Source organism: Amia ocellicauda, chromosome 6 (assembly GCF_036373705.1).
Source record: "Amia ocellicauda isolate fAmiCal2 chromosome 6, fAmiCal2.hap1, whole genome shotgun sequence".
NCBI lineage: Eukaryota > Metazoa > Chordata > Actinopteri > Amiiformes > Amiidae > Amia > Amia ocellicauda.
In genome coordinates this window covers 3,777,577-3,794,292 of record NC_089855.1, presented here as the reverse complement: position 1 = coordinate 3,794,292, position 16,716 = coordinate 3,777,577, and the positions used below count along the sequence as shown (strand labels likewise).

Sequence of the window (16,716 nt, the reverse complement as noted above, 5' to 3'; positions counted from 1 at the left end):
AGTCCACGTAGACTCCTAGGTCTTTCTCATGCGTTACTTCATCTAGATCTATTCCTCCCATAGTGTAATTATAGTGGACATTTTTGTTACCTGCATGTAATACCTTGCAGTTGTCCACATTGAATTTCATCTGCCTGGTGTCAGCCCACAACTGGATATTATCTAAGTTCCTTTCAATAACCTGTGTTGCTGAGATTGTATCTGCTCAGCCACCTATTTTAGTATCATCTGCAAATTTGACAAGTTTGCTAACTATCCCAGAGTCCAGATCATTAATATAGATTAGACAAAACACAGGCCCTAATACTGATCCCTGTGGAACTCCACTAACAACCTCACTCCAGTTAGAAGCAACTCCTCTTATCGACACCCTCTGTTTCTGTCATGTCTACACCCTGACCACTAGATGTCACTCTTGCTCTAGCTTTCACCCTAGTTCTCCACTAATGCACCTGATAATTGAATTATCATCCACACCTACTTCAACTACTCTAAGGCACCCTTGGCATTACAGTTTCCAATCCATCAACCAGTTCATAATCTATCTACTTACATAACCCTGAATACCTACAGCGTCCAATTTTAGGATCAATCATTGGAGCGGAAGCTTGCATATGCTTTCATGTGATTACAGCTTCACTTGCTTGTTCAAAAACTCAAATAAATTTGTAAGACATATACCATCTGGCCAGGGTGATTTGTTTGATTTTAATTCTGCTAGTCCCTTTAGCACCTCTTCCTCATTTCTCTTTTAGGGTTTGACTCGACTGATTGTTAACCTGTGGCATGTTATCTGTTTTTTATTTTGGAAAAACCTCGGAGAAGTACTCATTTAAAACATTTGCCCCATCTTGTTTGTTTTCTAAGATACTTAAATTTTTAGCCTTTACCCGTTACTTCCTCCTTTATTGATGATTTGCTGTTGTAGTATTGAACAAAACTAATTTTTAGCTCCAAGAGCTTTGTTTCTAGCCCCAGATGAAAGAATAAACAAAACACAATGATACCAGACACACAGACATGAAGAGTCAGGAGAGGGAAAGTTTTGGCACAGGGAGAAAACCGCAGCAGGGACCGGACTACAGCAAGTGAAGGGCTTTCATCTAATCGGCACTGAGACTGAACAGACAAGCTCTTTGAAGGACTGAAATGGCTTGTGGATTATAAGGATTCCTGGAATGGCTTGGAGTTGGGGAAGTGGATTGGAGCCCCCAAAAGTTAAGTATGGCTTGTTGTAAATAGTATTAATCAATACAGATATGTGACGAGAATATGAAATAATAATCTGAGGCAATAAGTTAAATGTAGAAGCAAGTGTCTTTATTATGACAATCCATTTAATACTGAGGTCTGTTGCTGCCTTCTCCTGTGTCTTCTCCTCAGTCCAGCAAACTGTCTCTCTTTCTATAAGGAAAACAGAAATAAATCAATATACAACTGCATAACTTGTGCATAAACCCACCTAGTGGTCGGCCTGTTTTCCAGCCTTCTCCTTCTCCATTGGTCAGCTCCGTGGGTCCAGATGCACTGCAGGCATTCCTGGGAAGAGAAGTGAGATGGCCGAGACAGGGAGATTAGGATGAAGAGAGACTGTGGAAGCAGAGAAAGGTTCTGTACCTGTGTCCTGGCTGGAATCGGCAAACAGTCCCAGCGCCCCTCTTCCAAAGTGGCTGTCCAGAAAGAAGACCACAGCCCACCAAGAAGACTAGAAGATAAGGATGACTTTATATTCGGGACAATGCAATTCATTACTTATTTTTGTTCGAGACTGTGGGAATGGGATGGGATAACCATATTGGAAAGCTTTTTCCACTTCAGATTTAGGATGGGAAACCATTAGCTTTTAGATTGTCTATAGTTTTGGGATAGTTTTAGAGCCCGGATGATCAAAAATCTTTTAGTTCAACTTTGAGACAGACTTCTTGCCCTGCCTCTGAGAGTGATCTCCATTAGCAGGTAAGTCCATTCACATAAAAAGCTCTTGTTAAATAGCTGCTAAGATAAACAAGTTCTGGTTTGTTTCCCCCTTCAGGTTGCTGGACCATGTCAAGGAAGACAGTACAATCAGACAGGTAAATTAGCACTGTAAATAGTCTGTGGATAATATGTACTATTAATTAATGTTCTTTTCTTGTTGCTTTTAAGGTAGCCTTTGGGGAATCAGCACACCAGCCTTAGAAGTGGAATAATGCAAGTCCACACATATATATCACTGTCTCCGTATCCAATAAAGACGTTCAAAACTTTGAATGTCTCATCTCCTGCGTCTTCTCCCACAGTACACACAGTACACACCAATCACTCACACTTCCCTTGGATTGCTGCTAAGACACTGCCATAGGACCCTTCTCCCGTCCTATACCGCCACACTTGTCCCCCCTCACAGGTCCAGAAGCCATGCTGTGCTGATCTCTGCATGGCTTGGCTCAAAAAAGATGATTCCAGTGTGTGATTTATCTCAGGACAAATCAAGTAAAAGTGCAAAACGTGCAAATGCAATCAAACAATCAGTGATTAATAAACCCAAAACAAGCAAAATAACACATAATAATGTAAAAATAACCATAAGATAGATATCCACAACACAGATAGTCAAAGGAAACATAACCATGCTCATAAAGAGCGATAAATAATATTCAAAATAAAGTGCAATTAAACTTAGATTGCACCGTATGTGACATGCACTCCAGAAAAATAATTACAGTCAGTATTTTGATGATTACTTATGATTTTTATATTGTGATTTGTTTTTTGTTTCTTTGGTGTGCTTGCTAACTTAATGCTGCTACCTTTGAACATCAGACTCTGAATTCCCGCCAAGATGCTTCGGGAACTTATAAAAGTGTTTTCTTCTTACTGTAAGTCATGTGACTCTGCTCCCTTTGATGCTCACTTTCTCTGTGTCTCTCTGAGGGTTAATAAAGACTGCAGCACTGCACAGCCTCTGGAATCAGCGCGAGAGGCCGCCCATAAAAAACGACAGGCGAAGAGTCTGGTTCAGAAGAGCTGTGACTGGAGCTGAAGAGTGAAGTGAACAGACCAGCCCAGGTACCTGGCACTGAACGTCACTCCACACTGAGAGACACAGACCACAGCCACGCACTGACTCTTGAAGGTTTGATCTTTTTCTCCTCATGATATATTGTTTAAATCCAGATTCTATTACAGAATTACTCATATTTAGTTTGATATAATTTCTTTTACAAATGTAGATTCTCAACAATATGATTTCAAAATATATTTATATTATGTGTTGTAAATCACTATGATCACATTCATGAACTGTATTTTTTCTATATGCAAGATACATTGAATATATATATATATAGTAAATATATTTGCATATAATAAAAAGTATATGCAGTTTTCAAACTACCCATCTGCTAGGCGTCAGCAATACCAATCAAAAATAAATGTAATCATTTTAATTTAAATATATGTATATATTCCTGTAAACAAGAAACATTTGCAAACATCTGTATATATCATATTGGGACATTGGAACCTTGAAATGGTGAAGAATGTGTGAGTTCAAAATGATATATATTCTATGACCACTTGTTGCATTATATTATACATTTGTAAAGAGAGATTGAAATTAAATAAATACATTGTCTGGTTCTTTTCTTTATTTGTGATTACCTCTTTTAAAAAATAAATGCATAACTGAGCCAGTGTCCCCCTTCCCTCCCAGCCGCCCCTCTTCTCTTCACAGACCCTGTGTGGCACTGAGCCATGAGCGACCCCAACACCTCTCTGCCCTCAGCATCCTATTTCATCATCGTGGGAATGCCAGGCCTGCAGGAGTACTATACCACACTCTTCCTCATCTTCCTGTTCCTCTTCCTGGCCACCATTCTGGGGAACCTGCTGATCGTGCTGCTGGTGTCCCTGGACCCCCGGCTCCACACACCTATGTATTTATTTCTGTGGAACCTGGCTGTTCTGGATGTGCTGCTGACAACCGCCATGATACCCAAGCTGCTGGCAGTGCTGTGGGGCCACAACAGGACCATCTCTATCGCAGACTGCTTCCTGCAGATGTACTTCATTATGTCAGTTGCAGCTGTAGAAATATTCCTTGTGGCGGCCATGGCTTACGACCGATACGTGGCCGTAGTGAAGCCGCTGCATTATAACACCATCATCAACACCAGGGTGTGCTTCACAATGATGGCCATAGTCTGGGCGCTGGGCTTCCTTGCCCCCCTGGTGTCTGTGGCCCTGGCCAGTTCAGTGCCATTCTGTACCTCCAACTATGTCTTACATTGTTTCTGTGATTACCCCACTGTAATGACTCTAGCCTGTGCTGATGTGACAGCCCAGGTAAATTTCACCCTGTTTCTCGCCATGTTGGTTGTCTGGGGGCCCTTCATATTTGTGCTGTTTACCTACTGCAGGATCATAATATCGGTAGTGAAAATGACAACTGTGGAGAGCCAGAAGAAGGCCTTCTACATGTGCTCCTCCCACGTAGTGCTGGTGGTGCTGTACTATGTCTCAACGGCCATGGTGTATATAGGGCTGAGAGTGGACAGCATTTCCCCCATTGGGCGCATTTTCATTGGTGGGCTGAACTACTTCCTCACCCCCCTGGTCAACCCAATCATCTACAGCTTAAGGAATGAGAAGATCAAGGCAGCAGCTCAGAGGTACATTAGAGTCTTTCCACACAATGGTGGCACTGCCAGATAAGCAGAGCTGAGGTGTTTCCCATCCCAGGTTTCAGCTGCTGCCTCACTAAGAGGAACTTTAGACTCAAGTTTGCCTTTCCACACAGTGCCAAGAACAGTGTCAGGGATGTTGAATAAAACAAATTCTCTGGATTGTCTGTCAATTCCAGAACAGGGACCAAGCCAATGCCTCTGTAAATCCCTCAACAAAACAGGAGGGGAACTGAAACACCAAATTTTTGTGAAGACAGAACCAGATGACGTGTGCTTGTTTGCCTGTATAAACTCAGAATCAGATACAGCCGTGTAGGTTGACTAGTTCACTGAATTCTTCAAGTTACGCAATAGGTCCCCCTGTGTCCAACTGTCCCCAAATATGAAAAATCACAAGCATCACATTTTATTAAGTGACACACACTCACACACACACAATATTGTGAATTAATGACAGGACACAAATACTTATTGTAACACATGACGTTGTCAAAAGCCATTTATCAATGTTATCCAGGACGCTATGATCACACCAGGGGGTGCAGAGGTGTGTGCCTGTCTGCTCTGCCTGTGCCTGAGCCCCTGGGAGAGAGGCTTGCTGTCAGGCTCAAGGGCCTACCTGGATCCCACTGTCAGCTGACTGAAGAACAAACTCACAATGCCCACCTGTCACACACTGCTTCAGCGGCCGCTGGGAAATGTGACAATACCTTTACTTTGCTGTTTACTGCCTGTACTAGTTTTCTTTGTTTTCATTGCTGCATAAACAACTTTAAAGAGTGATGAAAATAATTAACATTGAAATTCACACTCCATTGTACAATAAAAGTATAATTTACAATCAAAGTTTTAGAAATGTATGTAATGTATCACCAGCGGTGTATTATGCCTTTTGGCAATGTGCCTGCAACAACATACAGATACTCCACGTCTCACCCATACTTTCACACTTCACACACACACCCCGCAATGCACATGCATTACGACTGGGCTATACCTCAAGAATCGTTATCCGAGTTCCAGAAAACAATCTCTACACGTGCACAGCAGGCCATCACTTGTGCTCTTGCCTATCATATATAATATCCATGGATAAACCTACTGAGGCATTAAAATATTTCTGTTATAATAATCTAATTAAGATTAACAATATAAATAAATATAAAATGTAAGTGCAGCACCAATTCTCTCATTGCTCAGACACCCCAAACTCATGTGTAAGACAATAATATGTTCAAATTAAAATAATATAATGCAGTCCACTGGCTATCATTTAAAATCACCATTACACTCACCAGATTATCTGAAGAAGAAATCCAGCCGACGGTCCTTTTGAACAAAGCGATCTATTGCCTGATTCTAATAATTTTCCTTTGGCTCTCAAGAACACGAACAGCTCCCTCTCAATACGAAACACATATGTAGGTGATGGCCGGGCTCATCCTGTTATTTTCCTCAATTAAGTCTTGATCTGTTTTATGTCTGAGAATTCTCCAGCAGTCGCCATTTCTCTGATGTAAGTTGGTAAGTTAGTTAGTTACCCTTCCTTGATTCAATGAATCAGAAAGGTCCTGTTCAAATATAGCGCCAATGTCTAACGTATTGGTATCAGACAGGAACTCACTTTAGGCCCGAATGACATAAAACAGTTGAAAATAAAAGCATGCCCAAAACACACCAAAATATGATTGGCTGCTTATACAATCACTCCAAGCTTTGCACGCTATACAGTTAAATGTCAAATTTCTGCTGTGGCCTGTGTGGGAGGAGCCCATAGCATATTTTTGCCAAGTAGTTTCATTTGAGCATTTTTGATTAGATAATGTTCTCTCATTATTGTTCCTGATCAAAAATGCACTAGGAAGATGATGGGAGAATTAATTTACAATTCGACTTTGCTAGTGATAATGTTAAAATGCTATATTAAATAATCACAATCTGTAATCATACAACATAATTTTCTTTAATTTGATTCATCCTAGTCCTGCACTGAACCCTTGAAGGCCCTGATGATATGCCATTGAGTAACACCAGACATTTGCTTAATTAGTCAATGTATTCCAACACTCATTTACATCTGCTTACATGCAGTCTAACTCCAAAACACATTCACCACCATTCTCTATGAATTGGCATAGCAGTGATGTGCTCTTGTCATCTTACAATAAATTTACAGTAATATTTGCTTCTTTAACATCTTGGGGAGGAGAAGTGTAATGTATCAGAGACTAAGTGGTGTTGTTTCAAGTGCGTTCTCAATCTAAAGGCAAAGGGAGTACAAAGTACAAAAGGGAGATCCAAATGGCGTAGTCAAGAACAGTCCAGAGGTAGATCGATTGGGCAGACAGGCAAAACAAGGAGATCCAAAGGGGAGGTCATAAGGAGAAAGCGAGAGGTCAGAGAGGCTGGCCTTGAAATTGAGAGCTTTGAATAAACAGACCACACACATGAGGTGAATTGGGAACCCCGGTCTCAGACGATGTCCTTAGGAAGCCTGTATACTCAAAATATGTAATGCAATAAAACCGTGGGCAGACCCTTCAGTGGAACCAGATGACATGCTTTGGAGAAGTGATCAATAGCTATAAGGATTGTAATGTTGCCGTGGGATTCAGGGAGATATGTGATCAAATCAATGGATATGTGTGATCAGGGTCATTGTGGTATGGGTAGGGGTTCCATGAGACCAGTGGGATATCGTCTTGAATTCATGGATGTGACGCAGGTGAAGCAGGCAATGACAAACTTGGTGACGACCTTCATCATGGTGGACCACCAGAATCCAGGAAAGCAAATTTAGCACCCTCAAGCCAATGCCTCCATTCTTTGAAAGCTAGTTTGACAGCCAGTAGTTCTCTGTTTACAATGTTGTAATTGCGGCAGACACATAAGTTGTGTGATGGCTTCATTCCTACGGAGGATGCGGGAGGAACCTTTCAACAGAGAAGTGAGTGGAGCAGCAATGGAACTGAAGTTGCAAATGAATTGCCGGGACAAAATTGCAAAACCCATGAAAAGTTGCAAGTCTTTGATGGTCCGAGGTTGGGGCCATTCAGCAGCTGCTCTCACCTTTTCAGGATCCATGGGGACTCTGCTGTTATCGATTTCCTCCTTGCTCCCTTCCCGTAACCCTTGACTGTGACCTTACATCTTGATGGCACTTAGCTTTACTTTCCTGGATGTATGTCTGCACTTACTGTAATTAACTGTTTAAATTGGAATTGCAAAATGTATTATATCTTGAATTGCTTTGTTTAATGTAAATTTGAATTTGTAATGTTTGATGCCTTGTACTTAATTGTACTGTATTCTTGCACTTTGTATTGCACTTATGTTGTAAATCGCCCCGGATAAAGGTGTCTGCCAAGAAAAATAAATAAAAATAATTATGTATTTGCATTTTTCACCTTTGACATGAAGCCTGTTCCGTTGAACACTGTACAACCTGGCATACCTGGGAGATGTATTCAGGGAGAGAAGTGGAGTAGATAAGGATGTCATCAATGTGCTAGGACGAAGTGGTGTAGAAAGGGACCCAGAACCTCGTCGAAAAAGCCATATTCTTGAAGATAGTCAACATGGGTTTAGACGAGGCAGATCATGTCTTACTAATTTATTAGAATTTTTTGAACATGCAACTGCAGCTGTAGATCACGTGAAAGCATATGATATGATATACTTAGATTTTCAAAAAGCTTTTGATAAGGTTCCACACCAAAGACTGATCCTCAAATTGGAAGCTGTAGGCATTCAGGGTAATGTAAGTAGATGGATTATTATTAATTGGTTGATGTATAGGAAACAGAGGGTGTCGATTAGAGGAGTTGCTTCTAACTGGAGTGAGGTTGTTAGTGGAGTTCCACAGGAATCAGTACTAGGGCCTTTGCTTTTTCTAATCTATATTAATGAGCTGGACTCTGGGATAGTTAGCAAACTTGTCAAATTTGCAGATCATACTAAAATAGGTGGCTCAGCAGATACAATCTTGGCAGCACAGGCTATTCAGAGGGACTTAGATAATATTTAGTTGTGGGCCGACACCTGGCAAATGAAATTCAATGTGGACAAGTGCAAGGTAATACACGCAGGTAACAAAAATGTCCACTATAATTACACTATGGGAGAAATATAACTAGATGATGTATCACAAAAGAAAGACCTAGGAGTCTATGTGGACTCCTCACTTTCTCCATCCAAGCAATGTGGGGAAGCAATAAAAAAGGCAAACAAAATGCTAGGGTATATTGTCAAAAGTGTAGAATTTAAAACAAGGGAAGTAATGTTAAGACTGTACAATGCGCTAGTTAGACCTCATCTGGAATACTGTGTGCAGTTCTGGGCATCACACTTCAAGAAGGATATTGCTGCTCTAGAGGCAGTTCAGAGGAGAGCAACCAGACTTATTCCAGGTCTGAAGGGAAAGTCCTACTGAGAGACTGAGGAACTGAACCTTTTCACCCTGGAACAGAGGAGACTATGTGGGGACTTGATCCAAGTCTTGAAAATCATGAAAGGCATCGACCATATCAAACCAGAGGTGCTTTTTCAGATCAGCAGGGACATACACACCCGGGGACACAAATGGCAATTGGGCTTCAAGGCATTCAAAATGGAAAACAGGAGACACTTCTTCACACAGAGAGTAGTCACAATCTGGAACAAACTCCCCAGCGATGTGGTAGAAGCTGAAAGTTTGGGAACATTTAAAAATAGACTGGATAGGATCCTTGGATCATTTAGATATTAATGGACACCAAATGAGAATGATGGGTCGAATGGCCTCCTCTCGTTTGTAAACTTTCTTATGTTCTTATGACAAATGCCTGGAAAACAGAGGGTGCGTTAACCATACCGAAAGGCATTCATAATGAACTGAATCAGTGATAAAGGCTGTTTTCCATTCATCACCCACTCATATTGTTATTAAATTGTAGGCACTGCACAGGTCCAGTTTGCTAAAGAACCGAACTCCCCGGAGTTGTTCTAGTGCTGCGGGCACCAGAGGTAAGGAATAATGATATTTCACCCTGACAGCGTCGAGCCAATGGCAGTCAATACAAAGCAGGACAAAACCCTCACAGCGGTCCAGCAAACCATAGAACTTTTCCGGCGTGGCCAGCTGGACAGGTCTGAATGGAGTTCCATGTGTAACTGGGATTGTAGCTGCTGCGGGAGCGACACCTGCTGGATGATAGGGATATTGATGGCAGAAGCAGCCAATGAATCACCAGCCCCGCCCCCTATGGCGAAGATAGCTACAGTGACTAACCTGCTGGTCACCGTGATGCGTCATGGGACAAGGTGACTGGGAGCTCCTTGGCAGCCATTGTAGCAGCACACAGCCAGCTCTGGTTGTCGCAGGTGAGGCAGGTCCCTGAGATGGACAGGACCCGCCTTATGGATGCCCCCATTTCGCCAGGGTTCACTTTTGGCTCCTCCATGGAGGAGATGCTGACGCGCACCCTCCAGGAGAGAGAGTAATCCCTGCAGATGGCCTGGGTTTACCCTGAAAACTACAGGAGCTTGACGCCGGGGAGGCCCCACCCTGCCGACCTCCATCATTGTATTTCCGGAATGCAGGAACCCCCCCTGGCAGCCTGGAGCCCAGCACGTCATGCGCCAGGAGGACGGTTGGCGGACCTCCACCCCCCAACCCCCTCCTGCACTGCAGCCCTGAGGCCACCAGCATCTCTCCAATTGGCAACTCAACACCCACGACTCCTGGGTGCTCCAAATGATATCAGTTGGCTACTCCCTATAGTTTCAAGCATGCCCGAGCCGTGGTGTGGACACGAGTGAGGGACCCATTGCAGTGTGAGACGCTTTGCTTCTCTCCTGGAGCACCACAAGGGATTCTATTCCCCATACATCCCAGTGCCCAAGAAAGATGTCGGTTTCTGCCCCATCTTGCACCTGAGGCGTGTGAACCACCACCTCAAGGTGTTGCGCATCCAGATGCTCAACCTGCGCACCATGTCCCAGGCCATCAAGCCCGGCAATTAGTTCATCACGGTGGATCTGAACTGAAAGATGCTTACTTTCACATCTCCATTGCACAGGCACACAGGAAGATTCTCCATTTCGCCTTCGAGGGCAGAGTATTCAAGTATGTTGTTCTTGAGCCTTGAGGTCAATTGAGAGAAGAGCCGCCTGATGCCAAATCAGCAGGCACAGTACCTCGGACTTTGCCTTGATTCCATTGCTGTGCTTGCCATGCAGTGTGTCTCTCCCTCTTCCAGTTGAGAGCCTGCATCAGGGTATTCCTTTGCCAGAGGCAGCTGGGCCTAGTGGCTACATCATAGACCCTCCCCCTAGGCCTCCGCTGCAGTGGTGGTTCAGGTCTCTACGGATACGTCCTCGCTGAGATCGTGCATGACAAGTCAGTCACTCCGGTGTGCAGGAAGGCATTCTGTTAGTGACAGAGCCCTCAAAATGTAACCCTCGGTGTGCCCCTGGGGCCAATCTGCCATTGAGTGGTGATGACAACAGATGCAAGCAAGGTTGGGGAGAAGGCAGATGGACATAGGCCAAACGGGCCCTACACATCAACATCCTGAAGTTACAAGCAGTGCTCCTCAGATTGTGTCATTTCCTGTCAGTGCTACAGGACAGACTTGTTCTGGTTCAGACGGACAACACAGTGGTGGCAAGGAGGTCTCCGATCGCACATACTCTACTGTCTAGCACGCTGCTTGCTTGTATGGACGCAGCTCCGGCTCTGCTCCATCAGAGCAGTTCACCTCCCCGGCCTATCCAACACGGTGGTGCGCCTTCTCTCTCGGGAAGGCTCCTCAGTTTTGGAATGGCACCTCCACCCGCATGTGAAACAACAAATGTGGAGCCAATATGGCAGAGCGGAAGTGGATCTCTTCGCCTCTGCAGAGTCCACTCACTGCCCACTGCCTAGGGATCGACACGCTAGCTCACGCATAGCCGTGTCTCCTCTATACGTTCCCCCTTCTCCCGGTGGTCCTGGGGAAGATAAGGCGAGAATGAGCTTCAGTTCTACGGTTAGCGACCTGGTGGCACCACAGATTCTGGTTTACAGACCTGATCTCCCTCCCGAACGGAGAGTCTTGGCAGCTGACAGTGCAAGCAGACTTGTTTCCCACCTGGTGAGCTGTTCTCGCTGTCTTGCTATGCATATATGCATATGCTCAGCAGGTTTGTGGCCTGCTCTGGCTGTGCACCATGGAGCAGGGGACAGCTGACTCTCATGCCCCGCTGTATACATAGTTAATTCATTCCAGCACGATAAGAGCTGCCGTTGTCCTGCATTCGCTGTACTGATCCCCATGTGCCAAATGCTCATGTGATGCATGGCAGGTGCATGAGCTGGCTCCTCAAGAGGCCAGTGCTTCTGTGATTGCACTGAGGGTGCATGAAATGTTTTCCTGCGCCCCACGGTATATATGTATACGTTTTGTTGGTAGAGCTGGTGTTACAAGTGGCCACCACTCCCATGTTGCGCGGAGGGTGCATGACCCGCTTCCTGCACCGCGCAGGAGATTGGAAATTAAATTAAGCTATGCATATAGCTGGAATCACGCATAAACTCATCCCTTCCGCCCATTTTGTGTCTTTCATCGAATTACAGGGTAAATGGAGCAAAACAGGTTTTTCAATATGGTAAATAATGCAAATGTTTGAGCTATAGCCATTTGCACTGTGCAAACCCCTATGCACGGTGCACAAACCCTAAGAATATCTAGCCCTGGGGTCCCCAAATTTGTTCTGCCCAAGGACCCTTTTGCCAACCAGATTCTGGCTGGGGACCCACACCTACAAAAAATATCACAACTGCCTCATTATACTACATTAATAAAAGTACAAATTGAGAACATAGAACATTATTCTTAGCTGACAAGTTCAGATTCAAAGAAGAGTTCAACTCACTCCTAATGAGAAGGATGGACCTGTATGTTCTTTCATAGTTGATCAACTACATTTTTTCTTGGGGGGGTGGAGGGGGGGATGTGGTGGGATAGATTCTGGCGTGGACCCCCTAGCACTCGAGGACCCCTTGGGGGTTACAGACCCCAGTTTGGGAACCTCTGATCTAGCCCATAGTTTATAAAGTTGATATATATTCAGTTAGGTCCATAAATATTTGGACAGTGACAGAACTTTCATCATTTCGGCTATGTATGCCACCACAATGGATTTGAAAGGAAACAATCATGAGACTTTCAGCTGTAATTTGAGGTTAGTTACATCCAAAGTGGGCGAATAGTGTAGGAATTACACCCATGTTCATATGTGGTCCCCCCAATTTTAGGGGCTCAAAAGTAATTGGACAAACTAACATAATCATGAATTAAATTGTGAATTTTAATACTCTATGGAACCCATAGACATTACCAGATGCTGGGTTTCTTCCCTGGTGATGCTCTGCCAGGCCTGTACTGCAGCTGTCTCTAGTTCCTGCTTGTTCTTGGGGCGTTTTGCCTTCAGTTTTTCCTTCAGCAAGTGAAATACTGCTCACTTGGATTCAGGTGAGGTGATTGACTTGGCCATTGCAGAACATTCCACTCCTTCACCTTAAAATGTCTTGGGTTGCTTTCGCAGTATGCTTCGGGTCATTATCCATCTGCACTATGAAGCGCTGTCCAATGAGTTTTGAAGCATTTGGCTAATTCTGAGCAGATAATAAAGCCCTAAACACTTCAGAATTCATCCTGCTGCTTTTGTCAGCAGTCACATCATCGATAAATGATCCTCATCACCAGTTCCTTTGGCAGCCATACATGCCCATGCCATAACATGCATCACAGATGAGGTGGTATGCTTCGGATCATGAGCAGTTCCTTCCCTTTTCCATACTCTTCTCTCCCCATCATTCAAGTTGATCTTTGTCTCATCTATCCATAGGATGTTGTTCCAGAACTGTACAGGGTTCTTCAGATGTTTTTTGGCAAACTCTAATCTGGTCTTCCTGTTTCCTGTTTACATCTTGTGGTAAACCCTCTGTATTTACTCTGGTGAACTCTTCTCTTGATTGTTGACTTTGACACAGATACGCCTACCTCCTGGAGAGTGTTCTTGATCTGGCCAACTGTTGTGAAGGGGTGTTTCTTCACCGGGGAAAGAATTCTTCTGTCATACACCACAGTTGTTTTCCCATGGTCATCCAGGCCTTTTGGTTATCCTGAGCTCACCCGTCCTATACCGCCGCACTTGTCCACCCTCACAGGTCCGGAAGCCATGCTGTGCTGATCTCTTCTTGGCACGGCTCATACAGCGTTCCGTGCTGTGCCAAGGATGATTCTCCTTTAGCTCAATTATCCTTTCCCTGGCTGGTGTTGCTGCACTCCTGGTTCTGCCGGTTAAAATGTGCTTTCATGGCAGTCAGCTCTCTATTGTGGCAGCCTTCCTCCCAGGCTTATATCCCTTACATAGTGGCAGGGCAGGTGTTGGTAATCAGACTGCATTGTAAAGCGGCCATTCCAGTGCGTAATTCGTGATTCGTGGGCGGGGTAAACTCAGAACAAATCAAATAAAAGAACACGTGCAAATACAATCAAACAATAAGTGATTCATAAACCCAAAAAAAGCAAAATAACACATAATAATGTAAAAACAACGATAAGAAACATATCCACAACACAGATAGTCAAAGGAAACATAACCATGCACATACTAAGCAATACATTATATACAAAATAAAGTGCAATTAAACTGAGTTTGCACCTTTCTGTGACATGCACTCCAGAAAAAATTATTACAGTTCGTATTTTTAAGCTTATGATTTTATATACTGTGATTTGTTTGTTTGGTGTTATTGTACTTGTTGACTTAATGCTGCTATCTTTGAACATCAGACTCCCACCAAGATGCTTCAGGAACTGAAAAAGTGTTTTCTTATCGCTGTAAGTCCTGTGACTCTGATCCCTTTGGTGCTCACCTTCTCTGTATCCCTCTGAGGGTTAATAAAGACTGCAGCACTGCAGACAGCAGCCTCTGGGGTCAGCGTGAGAGGCCGTCCATAAAAATCGACAGTTGAAGAGTCTGATCCAGAAGAGCTGTGACTGGAGCTGAAGAGTGAAGTGAACAGACACACAGCCCAGGTACCTGGCACTGAACTTCACTGCACACTGAGAGCCACAGACCACATCCACGAACTGACTTCTGAAGGTTTGATATTTTTTTCCTCATGAAATATTAAAATCCAGATTATACTACAGAATGACTCAGATTTAGTTTGATCCCAATTATTTTAGAAATGTAGATTCTCAACAATATGATTTCTAAATATATTTACATTAAATGTGTTGTAAATCACTTTGATCACATTCATGAATTGTATTTTTTCTATATGCAAGATACATTGTATATATATATATATATATATATACATATATACATATATAGTAAATATATTTGCATATAATAAAAAGTATATGCAGTTTTCAAACTACCCATTTGATAGATGTCTGCAATACAAATCAAAAATAAATGTAATAATTTTAATTGTAATATATTCTTGTAAACAAGAAACATTTGCAAACATCTGTATATATTACATTGGGACATTGGAACCTTGAAATGGTTGAAGAATGTGTGAGTTATGTGCTTTTCAAAATGATATATATTCAATGACCACTTGTTGCTTTATATTATACATTTGTAAAGAGAGATTGAAATTAAATAAATACATCATCTGGTTATTTTCCTTATTTGTGCTTACCTCTAAAAAAGAAATGCACAACTGAGCCAGTGTCCCCCTGCCCTCCCAGCTGCCCCTCTTCTCTTCACAGACCCTGTGCAGCACTGAGCCATGAGTGACCCCAACATCTCCCTGCCCTCAGCATCCTATTTCATCATCGTGGGAATGCCAGGCCTGCAGGAGTACTATACAACACTCTTCCTCATCTTCCTGTTCCTCTTCCTGGCTACCATTCTGGTGAACCTGCTGATCGTGGTGCTAGTGTCCCTGGACCCCCAGCTCCACACACCAATGTACTTTTTCCTCTGGAACCTGGCTGTTGTGGATGTGCTGCTGACAACCGCCATCATACCCAAGCTGCTGGCAGTGCTGTGGGGCCACAACAGGACCATCTCTATCGCAGGCTGCTTCCTGCAGATGTACTTCATTATGGCAGTTGCGGCTGTAGAAATGTTCCTTGTGGCGGCCATGGCTTACGACCGATATGTGGCCGTAGTGAAGCCACTGCATTATAACACCATTATCAACACCAAGTTGTGCTTCACAATGACAGCCATAGTCTGGGTGCTGGGCTTCCTCGCCCCCCTGGTATCTGTGGCCCTGGCCAGTTCAGTGCCATTCTGTACCTCCAACTATGTCTTACATTGTTTCTGTGACTACCCCACTGTAATGTCTCTAGCCTGTGCTGATGTGACGGCCCAGGTGAATTTTGCCCTGCTGCTCGCCATGATGGTTGTCTGGGTGCCCTTTGTATTTGTGCTGTTTACCTACTGCAGGATCATAATGTCAGTGGTGAAAATGAAAACTGTGGAGAGCCGGAAGAAGGCCTTCTACATGTGCTCCTCCCACATGCTGGTGGTTGTGTTGTACTATGTCTCTTTGGCTGTGGTGTATATAGGGCTGAGAGTGGACAGCATTTCCCCCATTGGGCGCGTTTTCATTGGTGGGTTAAACTACTTCCTCACCCCACTGGTCAACCCAATCATCTACAGCTTAAGGAATGAGAAGATGAAGGCAGCAGTTCAGAGGTCCTTTGGACTCAAGTCTGTCTTTTCACACGGTGCCAAGAACACTGTCAGGGCTGCCAAATAAAACTCATCCCCTGGATTCTATGTCCATTCCAGAACTTGGACCAAACCAATGCCTCTGTAAATCCCTCAACAAAACAGGAGGGGAACTGAAACACAGAACTTTTGTTAAGACAGAACCAGATGATGTCTGCTGGTTTGCCTGTATAATCTCAGAGAAAGATACAGCCGTGTTGGTTGAGCAGTTCACTGAATTCTTCAAGTTACGCAAAAGGTTCCCCACATATGAAACAAAGCACAAGTATCACATTGTATTAAGTGACACACACTCACACAAATGTAAAGTAATGACAGG

At 43.7% G+C, this 16,716-nt stretch overlaps 2 protein-coding genes across 2 annotated transcripts; both read left to right on the top strand.

Annotated features, from left to right (window-relative positions):
* The first annotated feature begins 3,735 nt into the window (after positions 1-3,735).
* On the top strand, positions 3,736-10,670 carry LOC136751712 (olfactory receptor 2AT4-like). Its single transcript, XM_066707505.1, has 2 exons — positions 3,736-4,652; positions 10,481-10,670. Exons 1-2 carry the CDS (start codon positions 3,736-3,738, stop codon positions 10,668-10,670), a joined length of 1,107 nt encoding a protein of 368 aa, XP_066563602.1.
* Positions 10,671-15,444: 4,774 nt separating this feature from the next.
* On the top strand, positions 15,445-16,425 carry LOC136751711 (olfactory receptor 6N2-like). The gene has a single exon (XM_066707504.1). The coding sequence runs from the start codon at positions 15,445-15,447 to the stop codon at positions 16,423-16,425; it is 981 nt and encodes a 326-aa protein (XP_066563601.1).
* Positions 16,426-16,716: the final 291 nt, after the last annotated feature.